The 21,012-nt window shown below is 50.1% G+C and overlaps 2 protein-coding genes across 5 annotated transcripts in view; one reads left to right on the forward strand and one right to left on the reverse strand.

Annotated features, from left to right (window-relative positions):
* The window catches only part of TXNL4B (thioredoxin like 4B), a 39,346-nt gene extending 37,789 nt beyond the window's left edge, over nt 1-1,557 (reverse strand). For 3 of the 4 annotated variants that reach the window (XR_013959233.1, XM_080645292.1, XM_080645293.1), the window contains exon 1: nt 1,148-1,418. The gene's annotated coding sequence lies outside the window, so the exon portion shown is untranslated. Of the gene's footprint in view, nt 1-1,147 lie in introns of all 4 variants that reach the window. The other variant, XM_080645291.1, reaches the window with a different exon arrangement.
* On the forward strand, nt 1,513-20,721 carry DHX38 (DEAH-box helicase 38). The gene is made up of 27 exons (XM_080645285.1): nt 1,513-1,817; nt 4,406-4,747; nt 5,071-5,255; nt 6,138-6,239; nt 7,008-7,155; nt 7,312-7,430; nt 7,590-7,666; nt 8,157-8,312; nt 8,868-9,029; nt 9,234-9,341; nt 9,671-9,783; nt 11,491-11,628; nt 11,959-12,145; nt 12,287-12,472; nt 12,849-12,989; nt 13,351-13,461; nt 13,542-13,658; nt 13,862-13,969; nt 14,271-14,383; nt 15,108-15,316; nt 15,461-15,615; nt 16,340-16,495; nt 16,590-16,724; nt 16,917-17,042; nt 17,520-17,615; nt 18,793-18,914; nt 20,259-20,721. The coding sequence occupies exons 2-27, from the start codon at nt 4,425-4,427 to the stop codon at nt 20,341-20,343; spliced, it is 3,678 nt and encodes a 1,225-aa protein (XP_080501411.1). The 5' UTR covers nt 1,513-1,817; nt 4,406-4,424; the 3' UTR covers nt 20,344-20,721.
* Nucleotides 20,722-21,012: the final 291 nt, after the last annotated feature.

Raw genomic sequence — 21,012 nt, forward strand, 5'->3', positions numbered from 1 at the left:
AGGGAAGCTGATTGCCAGGAAGGGCTTCATCAAATATGAGTGGTAGAACAAATTACTGATGAAAGGGAACGTCAAAGAGAAGATGAATCTGTCCCATCACTAGAATTTAAACAAACAGCAACTCCTGTATGTTACTGATAAAGAGGAGGAAGTGAGGGGAGGGCAAAGCTGTCAAGGGGTGGGGGTGGGTGGAGACTGGATAAATGTTGGAAGGAGAGAGAAACTGGGACAATACCTAAGAAAATGTCCACAGCAAAGGATACCAAAAGAGAAGTCACAAAAGAAGAAGTACAAATGGACAATAAATATACTATAGTGAGCCAATTAAAAGATATATTTTAAAAAGCCATTACATTGGTAAAGATTAAACAAAAATGGAAAGAGTGTGAATGAAGGGCAGGCATTCACAGTCCCCGCTGGAACCTAGAGAGGCAAAAGCTTCTTGAAAGAAAGCTGCAATACTCTCTGAACAACAATTCCAGTTCTGAGAATTAGCTCTTAGGAAATAATTAGACATGTGCACAAAGATTTACACACAAAGGATGTTCATCCCATGTACAGTGGTATTAGCTAAAAACACACACACAAAACAACCCCAACACTGGAATTAGCTTAAATGGCAACAGGGGACTGGTGAAATAAAAGATAGTATAGTTCTGCAATGTACTGTTAAAAGTCATTAAGCACTGTGTTAGAGATAAACATTTCAGATACTGTGAAGTTCTCATGATAAGACGTTACAAAACAGTGTGATACCACATTCTACAGTCTAGGTACAAAAACCTAACTATAATACAAATTTACAAACAAAAGTAACTGGGAAGGAATATCCCCAAACACCATCAGTGGCTATCGCTGCGTGTGAACAGACAGGTGAGTTTTATTTAAATGGAGTGCGCGTCTTTCAAAACAGTCCACACAGCTGACCCTGGAACGATGCCAGAGTTGGGGCGCCTCCGGCCCGCGCACTCGAAAATTCGCGTATAATTTAAGTCGCCCCCCCGGAGTACCCAGATGCCCCACCGGGTGTGGAAAATACAGTTCACGCTTGAAAAACACAGGTTCAAGCCGCGGGCTCCAACCCGAGTAGTTCAAGGGTCACTAATTAGCGTTTAATGATGTCTGTGGTAGGGAAGGCGACACTTACTTTATTTGTACAAGTTTCCTCCCTCCAACTTCAGGACTGTCGGCGACCCGATCTCTTTTCCCAGGTCAGGACACGGGCGGCTTCTTTCTTCTGCCGGAAGCGCTCCGGGACCCTAATGCAAAGCAACCCGGGGCTGTTGCCTAGCAACCCTGGGCGGTCCACTTCAGGGGACGGAAACGGAAGAGGAAAACGTACAGGCGTAGTAGATGAACCAGCGTAGCCCAATAAACCGGTTATTCTAGTCGTCGTCTACTTGACCGGCTCTGACCGGAAGCCGTAGAGTCACTTCCGCCCTTACTAAACATGCCCGGCCTCTTTCCTGTTCCCTCCCACCCTCTCAGGCTAGAGGCGGGGCCTCGCCTCTCAGGACGGTGTGGTTGGTCGCAGCGAGACTCGGAAGTGTCTGTGATCAGAGTCCCAGCGGAGGGCACTCTAATCTTGAGGGCCTGGTCGCGTTATGTCCCGGGCTTGGAGCCAGGAACCGGCATTTTCCGGGTCGCTCTCTATGGTCTCTTTGGACGGATAGAAGGGGCCGCACAAAGTATTATGGGACAATAATGGCGGCTTTCAAGGTGCTGGTTTTGGTTCTCTAAGGCGATCTGAGCGAGGGGTGGTGGCGCCGGCGCCCCGGAATCAGGGACAGAACCTCCCGAGAGTCGGGCTTGGTGAGGTGAGTGTCCCTTCTTCCTTCCGGACCTGCCCTTCGCCAATCATGGCGGCTCCAGGCGGCGGGTGTCTGTCCTTCGCTCAGGTCGGGCCCGGGCTTGGAAAGTCGGCTCCCTGTCACTCAGTTTGTCTTACCCTAGGGATGCGCGCGGGTCCTGCCTGGCCGGGCTTTTCTCTTTGTTCTGCTCAGATCTGGGGCGGCCTCTGCGGCCAGGGATGCTTCCCGGGGTCACCCTTCCCTGGGCCTCCGCATTAGCCCACTCCCACACGGACGTCTGAGCCCTTGTGTCTTCCTCTTCTCTGCCACATTGTATCTCTAGGCGATCTCCTCTGCTAGAATGTTAACCCCAAGAGGGCGGGGATTTTGGTCTGGTTTGTTCTCTGCTCTATCCCTGTTTCCCAGAACAGCGATTGGCTCAGGGAAGGTACTGAATAATTGTTCAATGAATAAATCCAGTTTCTTTTTTCCCGTACCCCATGTAGCCTCTTTGTCATTAACCCTTCTCCAGAATCCAGCCCCTTAATTCCTTATTTATTCAACCCAACAGCTAATTAAGTTTTGCTGTCAGGCACCTTGTCTAGTGCTACTGGTATCTTCTCTTGCTGTCTCTCCAAATGGTTCACTTTCTGTTTTCCTTCAATCAGTTTAAATTCATTAATCCATTTATTCATCAAACGTTTATTTTGCTAGGCATTGAGTACAGCATCAGCAAGACAGACAAGTCAAGGCTCTTTCTCCTGCATAGAATGGCATTCTAGGGGCATATTTTCTAGTTTAGTCTACTTCTGAGCAGAGCCTGTACGACTCTACCTTCTTGTTTAGATTTTCTCACGGGTATATCCTGATGTCATCAATATGCAGCTTTTCATTCTCTCTTCTACCCCATGACATTTTTCTTTTATTCCTTCTTTCTTTCCCCCTCCCTACCTCTCTCCCTCCCTCCCTCTCTTCCTCCCTTCCTCCCTCCCTCCCATCTTTCCTTTCCTTTCTTTGCTAATCCTCATCCGAGGATATTTTTTCCCCATTGATTTTCAGAAAGTGGAAGGGAGGAAGGGTGGGAGAAAGGAAGGTAGGAGGAGGGAGGGAGGGAGAGAAACATTGATGTGAGACATATTGATTGGTTGTTTCCTGCGCATTCCCTGACTGGGGCGAGACTGAACCTACAACCCAGATATAACCCTTGATCGGGAATCAAACCCATGACCCTTCAGTTGGCTGGCCGATGCTCTAACCACTGAGGAAACTGGCCATGGCCCTGATGACATTTTTCAAAACGTAGCTCTTGTTTCTGTGTCCATATTATGTGTCTAGTCTGTTTGACTCTATTCCTCTATAGGGCTGTGCATGTTAATTAGAGCTGTGTAAACCATTCTGGATTCTGGTGGTACACTGCTCCTTGACACTTCCTTTGCTTCACTGACTTGTTGGAATGAGGGGAATTATCCAAGCGCTCAGAACTGGTGTATGTTCACAAGTGGATGGTGTATAATGGGAGGTAAAGAGGAATTTATTACAAGTGGAGTACCAGGAAATCTTACAGCCACCTAAATAAATACTCTTCCGAAACACCCATTTTCTAACCTAGTGCTTCTCATCAATGTTTTTGGTGAACATAGATTATTTTTAAACAGAGTTTGAGTTCTATATAAAACTGGTCCCAAAAAAGCCAGTAAAGTATGGATCACATAGATGGTAGCCTTGTACCCCAATGTCTCTGCAGTCTCTGTGAGTTTAAAGGGAGGGAGAGGTAGAAGAACTCATGTAAAAAAATGGCAAGGGACCCAGCATAGGAGCACAGCCTAGAATACAGTGTAACAATCACATTTATGTAACTCTTTTTTTTAAAAAATATTTTTTTATTGATTTTTTACAGAGAGGAAGGGAGAGGGAAAGAGAGTTAGAAACATCAATGAGAGAGAAACATCGCTCAGCTGCCTCTTGCACACCTCCTACCGGGGATGTGCCCACAACCAAGGTACATGCCCTTGACCAGAATCGAACCTGGGACCTTTCAGTCTGCAGGCCGACGCTCTATCCACTGAGCCAAACCGGTTAGGTCACATTTATGTAACTCTTTATAGTTACCGAGAGCTTTCCCATGTTCTCGCTTGCTTGATTTTCACAAGAAGTCCATGGATCAGAGCAAAAAGTATTTCCATTTTATAGATGTAGAAATTACACCTAACCAAAGATTAAGTTATTTGCTTACACTCATACAGGTAGAAAATAATCAGGAGCCTGGATTCCAACTGAGGTTTCTGACTTCATATGTAATTGAGTTTCTGACTTCAAATCCCTGATCCTCCCTTTATAGATGTCGTCATGCTCTAATAAGTGTGCCATCATGAGGCCCGAAGATGCTGTCTTGGGTCCTGGTATTTGGGGTGAATGTGTGTATATTTCTTATGTGTGTTGAGGTGGGAGTAGGATGATCTTTTGAGATTGTCAATGACCTGATGGAAGGGTCTTAGCAAGAGGTACTTAAGAAATCCTGGTCTTAAATATACCTATGACTACAGTTACCTTAGGATACAGCAGATCTAAGCCTTCCCCCTCTCATGTCCTTTGCCAAACGGTTTGTTTCCTTCCAGGGAAATCCCAGAGCCTGTCATGGAGGACACCAGTGAAGACACCTCGATCCATAGATTGGAAGGCACTGATGGGGACTCTCAGGTTGGCGGTCTTATTTGCAAGACCAAAAGTGCAGCCAGTGAGCAGCATGTCTTTAAGGCCCCTGCTCCCCGCCCGTCATTGCTGGGACTGGACTTGTTGGCTTCCCTGAAACGGAGGGAGCGAGAAGAGAAAGACGATGGGGAGGACAAGAAGAAATCCAAAGTGTCTTCCTACAAGGACTGGGAAGAGAGCAAGGATGACCAGAGGGATGGTGAGGAGGACGGCAGTGACCAGTCTGGTCGAGGTAGCCGGAAAGACAGGTAAAGGCTTTAGGATGGGTTGACCCATAGACAATGAAAATGGAGGCCAGAAAATAATGTCCCACATTTATCTCTCGGTTTTCTTGGATTTATTTTATTTTTATAATGTTGAGGGTAGGTAGGAACTGGTATGTTCTTCAGATTTGTGGGGAACATTTAAAGGAGACCAGCGAGTCGATGGTGGTGGTTAGAAATGCTTTGGGTTGTTGCCATGCGGCAGCCTGCAGTACCAGGGGGTAAAGTGGAAAAGCACAGGTCACTCGTTGGGCACAGCCAGAGGTGGGCAAGGCTTTTCTCCTTACCTGCTGCCCTCCCTGTTTCAGACATTATCGCTCTGCTCGGGTAGAGACTCCGTCCCATCCCGGTGGTGTGAGCGAAGAGTTTTGGGAACGTAGTCGGCAGAGAGAGCGGGAGCGCCGGGAACATGGTGTCTATGCCTCATCCAAAGAAGAAAAGGATCGGAAGGAGAGATCACGGGATCGAGATGGTGACCGCAAGAGAGACAGAGGTAGACTGCCCAGCATAGTCCCACAGCCCATTAAGCATTTGAATGAACATGACAGTATCTTTCCTGTTGCAGGAGTTTTTATAATGCCCATTACATTAAGGAGCCCTATTTGCATAATGTCATTCTGATTGGTTTTGACCCAGTTGGGATTGGGAATAGCAGGCAGTTTAAGAACTGTTACTTGCAACATAGCTGCTATGTTTGAATGTGTGGTCTTCCTTTTATTATGAAACTGGGTGGTAATGAGCAGTATGTCTGAGAAACCAGAGTTGACAATAGTGCAGGGGTGGGCAAACTTTTTGACTCGAGGGCCACAGTGGGTTCTTAAACTGGACCGGAGGGCCGGAACAAAAGCATGGATGGAGTGTTTGTGTGAACTAATATAAATTCAAAGTAAAGGAGCGGAGGGGAGAGCAAGAGAACCCTTTGCTCTTTTGGCTCCGCGGACCGGATAGAACAGCCGAACGCCCGCGGGCCGTAGTTTGCCCACGGCTGCAATAGTGCTAATGATAGAGGAAGGACAGTGCTATGGAGTAAAGCTAGACATAGTCCAGTGCTGGCTTTGCTCAGTATAGTTTAAGTTTTATAGCTTATAGACTTGTAACTATTAAGCAGCTCCTCACTATAGACTTGTAACTGTCCTTTTCTGAATTCTTACAGGGAAGTAACTGTTACTGTGAGTTTGAAACTTTCTAGCCAGTAACTATTTTTCCCCTTGAAAGAATGGGGATATGAGAGTGTCAGGAGCCCATGGATCGTAGTAGAGCAGTGCAGGTTGTACCTGAGAGTGAGTGGGAAGGCCTGTCCTTACCTGAGGGTGAAGACGGGTGGAAGTTGGGATGGGACACATGTTTTCTAAGCTCTGCATGTGACTCTTGGCAGATGAGCGGGATAGAAGCAGGCACAGCAGCAGATCAGAACGGGATGGAGGGTCAGAGCGCAGCCGGAGAAATGAACCAGAGAGCCCGAGACACCGACCTAAAGGTAGACTGAGCCGTTGCTGGTGGTGGTTTGTGAGGGGTCAGGCGTATAAAGGGCAGGGTGAGCGACTCTCCTCCTCAGTGGGACTGCTGTGGGCAGAGAGGGAATTCCTGATTCCATCATGAACTTCTAGGACTCTTTGGTTCTGAGTTGGGTGGGAAGGCCTTGGACCTCTCTGTGAGGATGGATATGCTCCCTTAAGGTGAGGGGCGGCTTACTGAATGGCCACTTTTCCATGTGGCAGGAAAGAATAGGAGCTGGAGAGCAGAAGAAGGAGCCATTAAAATAATTACATTTAAAGGGTTATTTTGCAGAGACAAATAGGAAATTCCTTGAAATGTTACAAACACAGATGAAAACTGAACTGTTAAAATGCAGATATCTTTTTTTAAAAAGTATTTTTATTGATTTCAGAGAGGAAGGGAGAGGGAGAGAGAGAGAAAAACATCCATGATGAGAGAGAATCATTGATTGGCTGTCTTCTGCACGCCCCCCACTGGGGATTGAGCCCGCAACCCGGGCATGTGCCCTTGACCAGAATCGAACCCGGGACCCTTCAGTCCACAGGCTGATGCTCTATCCACTGAGCCAAACCAGCCAGGGCAAAATGCAGATATCTTTAAAAACTCAGAACCATCTTATTCATTACAAATAGGTACAAAGTTTATAAATAGTAAAATAAATTTGGGAAGTTGACTTTTAGCTAATAGTTCTAGAGCCATGTCCTGGTTAATTTACATTTTTCCTATGGATGTGTCTTTTGTGCCCCAGACGCAGCCACCCCGTCAAGGTCTACCTGGGAGGAAGAGGACAGTGGCTATAGCTCCTCAAGGCGCTCCCAGTGGGAATCGCCCTCCCCAACACCCTCCTATAGGGATTCTGAACGGAGCCACCGGCCGTCCAGTCGAGATCGGGATAGGTGATGTTCTGGGCAGAGCAGCCTAGTTTCCCTGGGTGGGTCGCATGGGTGGATGGGATGAGGGCAAAGGGCTCTGGGCTGGGAGACCAGGTGGCAGCGCAGGGACATGTCTCAGCCTAGTGACTGCTTAGTGATGCTGGCTATACTGTTTCCTAGGTCTGTGAGGAGCAAGTACTCGGACGACACACCATTGCCAACCCCATCCTACAAGTACAATGAGTGGGCTGATGACAGAAGACACCTAGGGTCCACCCCGCGTCTGTCCAGGGGCCGAGGTAAGGCCATGTGGGAGTAGGCGGTAGGAGGCAGGGTCACTCCCCCTGGTCAGGCTGAGCAAAGCTGTGCCTCAGGAGCTGTGCACCTTGCAGATCTGTTGTGGCCACTGGGGATAAGCTGGGGTTGTGTGGTCTCACCTGCTGCGTGTTCTCCTTCAGCAAGACGTGAGGATGGAGAAGAAGGGATTTCATTTGACACAGAAGAGGAGCGGCAGCAATGGGAGGATGACCAGAGGGTAAAAACTTTTTGTCTTTGAGGGACTGAGTGAGGGATGGTGACCATCCATTGGGGAATGGGTGACAGGATGTGTCAGTGCACAGGGGCCACGAGTGACACTAGTGGAATTGGACTTTGAAGACAGTCTCAGGGAAGCTGAGCCTTGTTCAGTCCCAAAGCTCTGGAATCTCTCCAAAGGCACAGGCTCCCAGTGAAACATCTCACCTAAGGCAGGAACCACTCAACTTCTCTAGTTATGTGTTGGTGCCACCATGTGGTGAATCTGAGAAGTGCTGACATGATGAACTGCAGTAGGAAGTCTTACATATACAGTTGGTCACTGTAGTCTCCTGTAGAGGCTCATTTTAGGGTGGGGTGACCTCCTGCACCTCTCACAGGGCTGCTCTACCGCATAGTGACTTCTTACCAAATTCCTCCCCTTCTGGCCATGTCTTGTGCATAAACGTGATCAGTTTCCTGTTCCCTGTGCTTTGTCTCCTGCACTGCAGCAAGCCGACCGGGATTGGTACATGATGGATGAAGGATATGATGAGTTCCACAACCCCCTGGCCTACTCCTCCGAGGACTACGTGAGGAGGCGGGAGCAGCACCTGCATAAACAGAAGCAGAAGCGCATTTCGGCTCAGCGGAGACAGATCAATGAGGTGATGCTGCTGCCTACAGCGGTGGGAGCAGGTTCAGCTGGAGTGGGGGCATGTGGGAGCAGCAGCGGGTCATGTGCGTGTGATGGCAGCACAGCTAGTGTCCCCACAGCCAAAGTGCCAGGAGCAGCTTTAACTCTCTAGAGGTGGAGGAGGGGAGTGTGTGGAACTTTACAGTAGCTTAAAAAAACCCAACTTAAAACTTCTCTCTTTGCAGTACTTCCTTGAGAGGTGCTGTTGATGGGAACTGGTAGGGTGGGGCTTGGCTCTGTGGTCTGTGTTCTTGGAGTCTCTGAATGGGGCTGGGGACAGTCACCATTTGTGTGTCCAGATAGAGGTTCTGGCTGAGATAGAAAGTGCCACTTCTTGGAAAAAGGCCTGCAGGTGACTTGGGATCAGCGACTCTTCTGTCTAAGAGGCTGTAGGGTAGAGAGGCCTGTGACATCGCTGCGGTCCCCAGGGCCCTCTGTCAGGACTTCTTGCATGCACTTGCCTGGTGACCTGTCAGAACCACCTTCGGTTTCATTCTGAGTGTGGCCTCCCACTGTGTTCTTACAGGATAACGAACGCTGGGAGACCAACCGCATGCTCACCAGCGGCGTGGTCCACCGGCTGGAGGTGGATGAGGACTTTGAAGAGGATAGCGCAGCCAAGGTGCATCTGATGGTGCACAATCTGGTGCCGCCCTTCCTGGACGGGCGCATCGTCTTCACCAAGCAGGTGAGGTTCCTCTGTGGCCCGAGACAAGAAAGCTCAGAAAGACCTGAAGTGGAAGTGGACAGGAAGGAAGGAAGGAAAGGGGAAAATTTGCCCCCATCACAATAGGATAGCCACCCCTTTCATTTCCTGGGGCTGTTGGGAAATGGACCTTCTTGTTGAGATGAATGATCAGTGGGAATTTCTCTTTCCCTCAACTTCCTGCAGCCAGAGCCTGTGATTCCCGTCAAGGATGCCACTTCCGACCTGGCCATCATTGCTCGAAAAGGCAGTCAAACAGTGCGGAAGCACAGGGAGCAAAAGGAACGCAAGAAGGTTGGCTTCTTGTCTTCTGGGGCGGGGGGTCTGCATATTCCGGTCTTTTTAAAAGTCATATTAGAGCTCATAGGTAGTGTTCCTTTGGGAAGTTAAAGGACACTCACAGGGCAAGAACCAGTCCTTGGCAGAGGGCATTGCGTCCCTCCACCAGGACCTCCGCTGGGACAACCACTGGGCCGGGTGCTTCGGGAGCCCAAGGCTGAAGATGGAATGCCTTGTGGGAATTTACCACCTGCTGCTGGATGAAGCCTGTACCAGGGGATTGGTTTTCCTGAACACAGTCGTATCACAGGATGGTACAGACTTCCTTTTTGTGTCTTTTTCAGGCTCAACACAAACACTGGGAACTGGCTGGAACCAAACTGGGAGATATAATGGGTGTCAAAAAAGAGGAAGAACCAGATAAAGCGCTAACAGAAGATGGTAAAGTGGACTACAGGTAGGAGTCTCAGCCAGCAGTGAGCTATCTCCAAAGATGGGCCCTCAAGGGCACTTGCATTGGAACTGATCGGATTTGGGCTCGTGAATCAGAAAGTGATGTCACTTTGAGTCTTCTGGTCTCTTCTGGACCCTTCCTCCTGGTCTTTCTTTTCTACCATCTTCAACTTTCCCTAGATATTATCCCTATTGCTGCTTCTACTGCAGGGGCTTCCTCTGTGCCAGGCAGCGTTAAAGGCCTCAGTTACTTGCTCACTGAATTCCCACCACAATGCCATGGGATAGGTGCTGTTATTCCTGTATCATGTATCATATGAGGATAATGAGGCCCAGGGAGGTTAAGTAACTTGTTCGAGGTCACCCAGCTGATAAATGGTAGAGGGAGGATCAGACCCAGACAGTCTAGCTTAGGAGCCCACTCTTAGCCGCTCTGCTAAAGTGCCTCTCAGGTGTTTGGTGGGAGAAAGTGGGCTTTGCCCCCTTAGATTTCAGTTCAACTTAAGGAGGAGCTATTTTTAACAGAGGTTCAAAAATAGAAAGGGTTGTCTTATCAGGTAGTGACGAGGTATCCAAGGCAATGTTGGGGAAGTGCTTATTAGGGTTCTCACATTGGGGAGGCGGCTGGACTCACATGTCTCTTGTGAAGCTCGTCCTTTGAACACTCTGAAGCCCTATGGAACTGTTTTCTGAATTAATAATTCTCTGTACCCTTGTGAGAAGTGTCCTAAATGAGAAGTCGGTACTATTTTTTTAAATTGATCTTAGAGAGAGGAAGGGAGAAAGAGAGAGAAACATCGATCGGTTGCCTCCTGAACGCAACCTTTGTATGTGCCCTGACCAGGGATTGAACATGAAACCTTTCAGTGTATGAGATGATACTCCAACTGAGCCACACCAGCCAGGGCAAGAAGTTGATACTATTGACCAGCCCTTGTTAGTTTCTAGAAAATTTAATCCCTTAAAGGTTAATTGTTAGCTGACCAGGAGCGACTGGGAATTAGAAGTAGGAAGCTTTTCAGAGCGTGGGGTAGGTCTGACAAAGGAAAAGTCTTGGGAGGAGGTGGGGGAAGATTGTGTGGACTCATGTAGCATTGGGCTGGTATCTTTTTGCAGTGGAGTCTTGGGAAAACTACATAGTGCTTTTGAGTCTTGGGATGTGTACATGTGTCAGATATTTGAGTGCTTTTAGGAAAAGTAGGTAAATATGGGATCGACTGTTCTCACAGTTCTTTGGAAATGAAGCCTTACAGACTGCGCCATCCGGTCGAGAGGAGGTCGGAGGTCTGACCTTGGTCTTGCCTCTGCAGCCATGACTCCTCCTTTAGCTCCTCAGGGGTTGTGCTGAACTTGCCCCGGGTGCTCTATGTAAGGTAATGACTTGTCATTTCAGTTCCTCTTCTGGCTGAACTCATTTTTAGAGCAGAGGATTTGCCCACCTGCCAGTCTGTAACTCCTCTGAGCTTGTTAGCTGTTTGTCCCGGGTGTTTGGTGTGTTGTGGATGATGGATTCTCACACAGCAGCTCTGCTCCTTTAGGCTGGAGGAGGCGAGCACATCTCAGACCCCCTGGCTGCTCCAGTGCCTTGAAGGTTTATTAGGTCTTGTTGAAGCAGTCCTCATTCTTGGGCTTAGGAAGAAGGGCAGTAACCTGATCAGGAAGAAAAATGTGAGAAATCGTGCAGGGTGCTTAGGCTGCCGTGTGTTCTCAGGACAGAACAGAAGTTTGCGGATCACATGAAGAAAAAGAGCGAGGCCAGCAGTGAATTCGCCAAAAAGAAGTCAATTCTGGAGCAGAGGCAGTACCTGCCCATCTTCGCTGTGCAGCAGGAACTGCTCACCATCATCAGGTAACTGCCCAGGGCCTGGGAATTCCAGCCCTGAATTGGTGTCTCCTTTGGCTCCTGTGTTCACTTGGTAGTTCTTTTCCTTTTGGGCATTACATCTGATGGAGAAGGGAAAGCAAGCAAGATGGCATTGTTTGCTATTGTTTGCTTGTTTAAACCTCACCATCTTTTAGACCTTTCAGGGTATCTGTTTTCCCAGGGAAATCCTCCTCTCTAAGCAGGCATGCTTCTTGGCTAGCCAGAAGTAGGACAGGAGGTGGCAGCATCTTCTTGGAGGCTTGGATGTGGTCCTCCACTCCGGCTGATTTGCCCTTTGCCTTCTCTCCCTCATAGAGATAACAGCATTGTGATTGTGGTTGGGGAGACGGGGAGTGGTAAGACCACTCAGCTGACCCAGTATTTGCATGAAGATGGTTACACGGACTACGGGATGATTGGATGCACCCAGCCCCGGCGTGTGGCAGCCATGTCAGTGGCCAAGAGAGTCAGTGAAGAGATGGGAGGAAACCTTGGTGAGGAGGTGAGTGGGCGAGGGCTGAGCTGTAGACATTACCCAGTAGTTCCCATCTGTTTGAGATGATCTGCTATGGCCTGGACCCAGCACGGGGTGTGACAATGGTGAGCTGTACCAGAGCTTCTGAGCCCTCTCTCCGACCTCCAGGTGGGTTATGCCATCCGCTTTGAAGATTGCACTTCAGAAAACACCTTGATCAAATACATGACTGACGGGATCCTGCTCCGAGAGTCCCTCCGGGAAGCAGACCTGGATCACTACAGCGCCATCATCATGGATGAGGCGCACGAGCGCTCCCTCAACACCGATGTGCTCTTCGGGCTGCTCCGGGAGGTGAGGGCTGCGGGGTTGCGTCCACGGGGCTTTGACCAGCAGCACACTGTCAGCAGGTAGTGACCAGGGCGCTTCGGTGGGCTGGGGTCGAGCCTGGGGAAGCTGGGGGTCTCTCAGGCCAGAATGTCCCAAGGCCCTTGGTTGCTGCGTTCAGACCTGCTGTTGGAGTTTATTCTGTCCTTGCTCAGCTGAGTGGCTCATGTTCTCATGGCTGTGGCTCCATGGGTTCGGTCTTTAGGATTGTTATGCGTCTGTGTGTCAGTTCATCAGCTTCGGCTCTGTTTCATATGGGAATAATGTTTGTTGATGAGACTGGTGGATGGAAGCCAAGGGTCCCAAACCTGTGGGGAAGCTTCTGACTGACCTCTTCTCTTAGGTGGTGGCTCGGCGCTCAGACCTGAAGCTCATTGTCACATCGGCCACTATGGATGCAGAGAAATTTGCTGCCTTTTTTGGGAATGTTCCCATCTTCCACATCCCTGGTCGTACCTTCCCTGTTGACATCCTCTTCAGCAAGGTACTGAGGCCTCCTTTTTTTTGAACTGACCCTGAGCTCTGATGAGAAGTTGGAGGGCGCAGGATAGGATACTGAGTTGGGAAAGGTGTTGTGGGTACCGTGAGGCGCGTGGGGCCACCTGTAGCTCCAGGGCTCAGAGCCAAAGGACTGTGCTTTGGGTATGTTTTGTTTTATTGTTTCTTTGGAGCGGAAGTGTGGGGCCCCTGGGGTTTTAGTCAAGCTCATCTGCAGGTGTGGCAACCCTGAAAGTCTGCCGTCTCTAGCCCTAGACTAGTGCCTGGGCCACTGGTTCCCAGAGAGGTGCCTGGCCTGCATTTCCCTCGACACTTTCCTCTGACGCTGTCCCTGGCTGGTGTTGCAGACCCCGCAGGAGGATTACGTGGAGGCCGCAGTGAAGCAGTCCTTGCAGGTGCACCTGTCAGGGGCCCCTGGGGACATCCTCATCTTCATGCCTGGCCAGGAGGACATAGAGGTGTGTGCCTTGTCGTGACCGTGATGACGGGTGTATCCTGTGTGCGCGCATACAGTGTCTCATGGTTGCTGTGACCTCAGGTGACCTCAGACCAGATTGTGGAACATCTGGAAGAACTGGAGAATGCGCCCGCGTTGGCCGTGCTGCCCATCTACTCCCAGCTGCCTTCCGACCTCCAGGCAAAAATCTTCCAGAAGGTGCGGCAGCAAGAAAGTCTGTCTGTCTTGGGCCCTCACCTTTGGGTCCTCCAGGGTTCTCACAAAGGAGGGCAAGAGAGAGCAGGAGTTACTTTTCTGGCAGGGGTGGGACATGATGCTTCCTCGGGTTCGGGGGCGTGGGGGGTCTTTGCTACCTGAAGGTCTATAGCTTTCTCTCCCTGTACCTCCTTGCCCGGCTGTAGGCTCCAGATGGTGTTCGGAAGTGTATTGTTGCCACCAACATTGCTGAGACATCTTTGACTGTCGACGGCATCATGTTTGTTATTGATTCGGGTTATTGCAAATTAAAGGTAAGAGAAGACACAGGCGCCGGGGCCCAGGGCCCTCACCCAAAGCCTGGTCGGGGTGGGAAGCAGGCTCTGGGTCCTCCGCTCTCCAGTGAGGGATTCACATGCAGGTGGTGTTGGTTTAAGAGACTAACATTTATTGAGTTCTGAACTTGCTCTGTGCTTGATTCTTTAATCCTGCCTGTGTTGCTGAGACACTGCTCTGCAGTGTGTAACAACCAGGGATGTCTTTGTCTCAAGGCTGCCTCCCTTTTCCTTTCCTCCTTCATTCTGACCTTAATCAGCTCTTTGCTGCGCCTCCTAGGTCTTCAACCCCAGGATTGGCATGGATGCTCTGCAGATCTACCCCATCAGCCAGGCCAACGCCAACCAGAGGTCGGGGCGAGCTGGCAGGACGGGCCCAGGTCAGTGTTTCAGGTAGGAACCCTGTGCCAGCCTGCTTTCCGGGGCGGCGCTGGGATTGCTGCATGTGGGGCCAGGGCTGGGGTGGCGGGATTGGACTGAGATCCAGCAGAGATTGGGGACCAATGGTGGGGCTGCCACTTGTTGGTCCTCTCATCATTCACTGCTGAGTGGAAGAAGTAGCTTTCCAGGCAGCTCTGAGGTCTAAGCAGTTTTGGGTTTTAGGCAGACCTATGTTGAATGTGCTTGCAGTAGAAGACCAATAATTACAACATGTTTTCCCTTAGAGGATAAATCTGAGCAAATTACACACATCATTGGTTCTTTTTTACATCTCCAGCTATTCTTTTTTTGGTCCTAATTTTCAGAAGTAATGTATTCACTATAGAAATTTGGAAAATACAGAAAAGTATGAAGAAAATAAAACCCAGCAATAATTCTAGTTCCAGGCTCTTTGGTTCCAGACATGAAACAAGCATATAGGACCCTCTAGCAGAAGAGTAAGCTGGCAAGACTGAATTTTGAATAGGTGGAAATTCACAATTCAGAGAGAAAGTGGGGAGAGGCGGGGAGGAAATGAGGAATTCTCCTACCTGTGGCCTCCTCTGTCCTGGCTGTTCGGGGTGCGCATATAGTGGAAGCTGAGGGAGCGTCACTCCTGCGTAGGCAGCCAGGCGGCTGGAGGGCTCAGTGCCCAGTGTGTGGTAGGTGCAGTGGCACTCGGTCTTCTCCTTGGCAGGCTCTACACCCAGAGCGCCTACAAGAATGAGCTCCTGACCACCACAGTGCCCGAGATCCAGAGGACCAACTTGGCCAATGTGGTGTTGCTACTTAAGTCCCTGGGGGTGCAGGACCTGCTGCAGTTCCACTTCATGGACCCGCCCCCGGAGGACAACATGCTCAACTCCATGTATCAGCTCTGGATCCTTGGAGCCCTGGACAACACAGGTGCTGTGGCCCCGGGAGCCGGGCAAGGCCTCCTGGGTGTTGGTGCCTGGGTTCTTTGCCTCTGCACCTGACTGTGTTCATTGAACATCTGGATTTGCTCCTGACTGTGTTCATTGAACATCTGGATTTGCTCCTCTCTCCTAGGTGGTCTGACCTCAACTGGGCGGCTGATGGTGGAGTTCCCGCTGGACCCAGCCCTGTCCAAGATGCTCATTGTGTCCTGTGATATGGGCTGCAGCTCTGAGATCCTGCTCATTGTCTCCATGCTCTCGGTCCCAGCCATCTTCTACAGGCCCAAGGTGTGGAGATAGTGGCTAGCTCTTTTTTCTTCCCAGAAGCCTCAGGGGAGTTATGGGCTCGAGAAGGATTAGAGAGGGCAGTAGTTTCTCTCTGTGTTATTGGAGCCCTGGCTGGGTGGCTCAGTTAGTTGGAGCATCATTCCATATACCAAAAGGTGTGGTTTTGATTCCTAGACAGGGAACATACCTAGGTTGTGGGTTTGATACCTGGTCCGGGCACATAAAGGAGGCAACCTGTCGATGTCTCTCTCTCTCTCTCTCTCTCTCTCTCTCTCTCTCTCTCTCTCTCTCTCTCTCTGGCAACCTATCTCTCTCTCTCTCTCTCTCTCACACACACACACACCCTCTTTCTCTAAAATCAATAAACATACCCTTGGATGAGCATAAAAAAATATTGAAAAAATGGAATGCAGGGATAGGAATCATGGTTTCTAAATAATGATTTTGCTGTTTTCAGTTAAGCAGGCTGGGGTCAAGGTGAGGGGAAAGGATGGTTTGAACATTTGCAAGAGCATTTTTTTGTCTTCTAGAATAGTTGTACCTAAACTCTCACCATAAGGATGAATCTTGTATTGTAAACTACCTTATCTTTCTCATACTGTTAGAGCACTATATGGATGTGTGTGAAGTTGTGTGTGTGGATAGGTGATAGTGTGAGAAACTCCAGCCTCTTCTCAGTGGACCTGGACTCCCCTGTCCTCAGAGGTCCCCTTTTCCTTCCTAGGGTCGAGAGGAGGAGAGTGATCAAATCCGGGAGAAGTTTGCTGTCCCTGAGAGTGACCATTTGACCTACCTGAATGTTTACCTTCAGTGGAAGAACAATAATTACTCTACCATCTGGTGTAACGATCATTTTATCCACGCCAAGGCCATGCGGAAGGTGCGGCACTGACCCAGTTAAGCGGGATGTTGGATTGAGGGTTGGAAAGCTTGGGAAGGGGGCTTCATCCGTGCCTACCTGTATCCTGCGCTAGGTCCGGGAGGTGCGGGCTCAGCTCAAGGACATCATGGTGCAGCAGAGGATGAGTCTGGCCTCCTGTGGCACCGACTGGGACATCGTCAGGAAGTGCATCTGTGCTGCCTATTTCCACCAGGCAGCCAAGCTCAAGGTGAGCCTGTTGGAGCGTGGCCCCTTTCTGGCCTGATATTTGTGCCTAGGAAAGTGCTTCTCTTCTCACTGTGCAATCCTGCAGATCTGGGCCTCCCCACAAGCCTGTGTCGAGGTCTTATTTAAGGGAAAGGTTAGCTGCCCAAATGAGCAGCATCTTCCTGATGTGGCCATCTGTTGTGTCTCTTCCTAGGGAATCGGGGAGTACGTGAATATCCGGACAGGGATGCCCTGCCACTTGCACCCCACCAGCTCCCTCTTTGGAATGGGCTACACCCCAGACTACATAGTGTATCACGAGTTGGTCATGACCACCAAGGTGAGTTTTCTGAGGCGGCTTGCATGGCATAGGCCCACCTGGCTAGGCCAGGCCCCTTCACTGCCTTCTGGGATGAGCTTTGACCTTGGGAGGCTTGAGACCACATGCCTTGCTTTGAGGGGAGTGAGGATGGTTTTCAGGTGAGGGTTTGGGGAAACTTGCACAGAGTTAACCTCTAAGTTACAGTGGTCTTGGCTGTGGACAAGCAACCCCTGTGGTGTCGTCATTAGAATGGTTTTTTGAGGGTCTGGGCCTTTTCTCTTGGATACTAGGCAGCGTTTTCTTAAGCATGGAGAAATTTTGGTGGGAGAAGGGATTTAACTTTCATGTGTCTGAGGCTTTTCCTTGCCTATTTCAGCCTCAGAAGGCTGGGGGTTAGGGCCCTTCCCACATAGCTCTTAATTGTGGAGCCACCCTGGGAGGGACAGCCTGAAGCCTTGGCCCTCTGATCACCACTTTGTGGCCCTCTGCCTGCAGGAGTACATGCAGTGCGTGACTGCTGTGGACGGAGAGTGGCTGGCGGAGCTGGGCCCCATGTTCTACAGTGTGAAACAGGCAGGAAAGTCTCGGCAGGTAAGGTTCCTGTGCTTTTCATGAAGGTTCTGTTTGCCTCTGGGATCCATTTCCCCTCAGCCTGGTATTGAAGACACATCACCGTCTGATCCCCCCTCTTTACTTTCTCCTGGAAGAGTTTAAAGCATATCTCAGACAACATGTTTTTTCATCCATAAATACCTGAACTTTGTATCTCTAAAAGGACTTTTAAAAATTAAAATGTAACTTCCATGCCAGTACCACTCAACAGCATTAATCATCTAAGTCTTAAGTGTCACCTAAGTCTCTAGTCCTTATTCAGATTTCCTCTTTTATCTCAAAGATTGTTTTATAATTAATTTGCTTGAATTAGGATCCAAACATTGAAACTTGTTGTTATATGTATTAAGTCTTTTATTCTAGAGAAGGCTCTGTCCCCACCTTTTTGATGGTATTGATTTATTGGGGAAACCAGGTCATTAATCTTGTAGAATGTCCCATGTTCTGTATTGGACCGATTGGTTCTCTAAGGTGTTGAATGAGTGCCTCTATACCAGGTACTCTCTGTGAACCAGTAATTAATCTAAAGCCTGATTAGATCGGGGTCAGCTGATCAGCAAGGATGCACAAATGCACGTGGTGCTGTGCACTTCGTTTAGTCCTGCCAGCCTGGTGCTCCCACTTACGATGCCGCTGAGCTCGCCCAGAGGTTCCACCTGACCCCTCCATTCTAACTCCTGTCTCTTCCTCCATCTCCACACGGTCTTAGTGTCATCAATGGCCACCACCTCGATCCATTACTTAGGGTTGCAGAATGCTGTGGGGCTTTTGCTTTCCCCTTCTCAGTGGTCCTCCCACACTGGGCCTGCACATATCTTCCTTATGTCTGAGTGTTTCAGCCAGAGGTAATGTCTTCCCTGTTTCCTGTGCTTCCTAGCATAGTCATGAACGTCATAAGAAAATATAAGTACTTACGTAATGGAGTGCTGAGGCATGACTGAATAGGGTTAGGATTGCATCATCCAGTGTCTATCTTGAATCAGTGGGAGAAGAAGGTTCTGCCTGGCCTTGGTGCTGAGGGAGGCAGCCACGGAGCCCCGCCTCTGGGAGCTGTGTGGTCTACACAGCACCTGGCTTGCAGCAGGGAGATGGGACAGACAAGTCTTTCTTACCCGCTGGTCCCCAGTGACTCCCAGTACCTCTCTCCCTTTTCTAGGAGAACCGCCGGCGGGCCAAAGAGGAAGCCTCTGCCATGGAGGAGGAGATGGCGCTGGCTGAGGAGCAGCTGCGAGCCCGGCGGCAGGAGCAGGAGAAACGCAGCCCCCTGGGCAGTGTCAAGTGAGCTTTGACTGGGGCCCTGGCTGGGAGGGAGCTCCCTGGAAGTCCTAGGGACCAGCTGGATGGACCGACTAGGTCCCGATGCAGGGTCACAATTTAAGAAAAGTTGAATGTGTAGAGGTGAGTTGGGGACAGAAGTTGATAGTGGTCATGTGTGGAGACATGGAGGAGTTCCTGACATAGGGGTGGTGCTGATCAGCAACCCCGATCCTTGTTTGTCATGTTCTTTTGGGGCCAGAAGTGGGGTGGAGCAGCAGGGTAGGTCTCAGCTTTGCTGACAAGCTGCATTTGGAAAACACTGGTGCGGGGAGCAGCGCCTGGGACCGTGTGTCTGTGCTGGTGCTGGTGTTAAGTCAGCCTTCACAGGAAGGGCACAGTGTTTTGCAAGATTACCCTCGCTTTAGACACCAGCTGCAAGCTGGGGGATACCAGGGTCACCCCTCACCTGTGACCAACTTGTCACAGATTTGGGGATCCCCACAGACTCCCTCAGACATGCTAATTTGCTAGAATAACACAGAATTCGGGAAAGTTTTATTATAGCAAAAGGATACCAGTTGGAACCAGCTAAAGGGAGACATGCATAGCATGAGGTCTGGAAAGTCCCGAGTGCAAAGCTTCCATTGTCCTCAGGGTTGCTTTAGCCTCCCGGCACATTGGTGTGTGACAGGACACACTGAGTATTGCCAATAGGGAAGCTCACCTGAGCTCCGGGCCCAGTTTCTCAGGGGTTCATATATAGGCACATAAATAGAATCAGCAGCCATGTGGTTGCCTCAGCCTCAGCCTCCCTTCCCTCCCCAGAGGCTGGGCTCAAAGCACAGCCCTCTAATGACATGGTTGGCTTTTCTGACCTGGTGGCCCCCAGTCCTAAATCATCTTATTGGCATAAACTACTAGATGTGGTCCGAGCCACCCCCAAGGCCCGCCCCCCCTGCCATGAATCACAGAGACACTCCAATTCATAGGAAACCCCAGGGCTCTAGAGATTACCCCCAGGAATGGGGACAAAGACCAGTCGAGTCTAAGACACAGCTGGAGTGGTAGCCTGGTGAGTGGATGGAAGACTACCTCCACAGCTCACCTAGGGGATGTGAAAGGAGTTACTAAGTAATCTGTCTTACAACATTCCTTACTGGGTTTCGAACGAGGTGGTGTTCTATTCTGCTCCCACTCACAAATGGGGAAGGCAGGAGGAGTGGCAGTGTGCCAGGGAGAAGACCTTCAGCCTGAGGCCTGCTCACACACCAGTTAGAAACAGCAAGGCCTCCGGCTCCCCGTCCTGCTATGTGTCCTGGCTGGAGTGAGCAGCAGTGTGATTCCTGACCCCTCTCTGTGCTCCAGGGCTACAAAGATCTACACTCCAGGTCGGAAAGAGCAAGGGGAGCCCATGACTCCTCGCCGCACGCCAGCCCGCTTTGGGCTATGAGCTGAGGCTGTCCCTGCAGGGGATGGAGCCAGGGATTGAGTGGCTGGAGCACCGGGGCCTGCTGACAACACCCTTTCATCTGTGTGCTTTCATCTGTGCATCATGGCCCCAAGGGAAGCTCCTGCCAAGGGCAAGGCTCTGCCGGGACGGAAGGAGTTCCTCAGTGCGGCTCTGGGCTGCAGAGCAGCGAGAAGCTGCGAGAGGTGGCTGGACCCGTCGTGTCCAAATAAACTGTCCCCAGGACGCTTGGTGTATAAATGACTTGGCCATTGACTATGTTTTTTAAAATTCTTGTGTAAAGCCGCAAAACAGACCTAGAGGGAATTGTAATTTGGTTATAATTCAGGATTTGGAAATAAATTTATTCTTTGTAAAATGTTACTGCATTTCTGACTGTTCCGTTTTCCCTTGCCGCCCTAAATCACAGGATAAAGAGAACATGGGCAGGACCCCAACCTGACTTGACTTGAATGGATCCTGCTAGAACCTTAACTCTTCTTGTTTCTCTTCTCCACACAGGGCTTCTTAGAGGAGGGGCTGGGAGAGTGGGACACAGCTGACAGGGAGAGAGGCCTGGGCCACCAGCACCCAGCTCTGCGAGTGCCAAGCTGGTCTAAGGCTGGTGGGTGGCGGGAAGTGAAGGAGGTCAGTGGCTGCGCATCCTCTGCC

The sequence above is a fragment of the Plecotus auritus genome (assembly GCF_963455305.1).
Source record: "Plecotus auritus genome assembly, chromosome: 10".
Taxonomy (NCBI): domain Eukaryota; kingdom Metazoa; phylum Chordata; class Mammalia; order Chiroptera; family Vespertilionidae; genus Plecotus; species Plecotus auritus.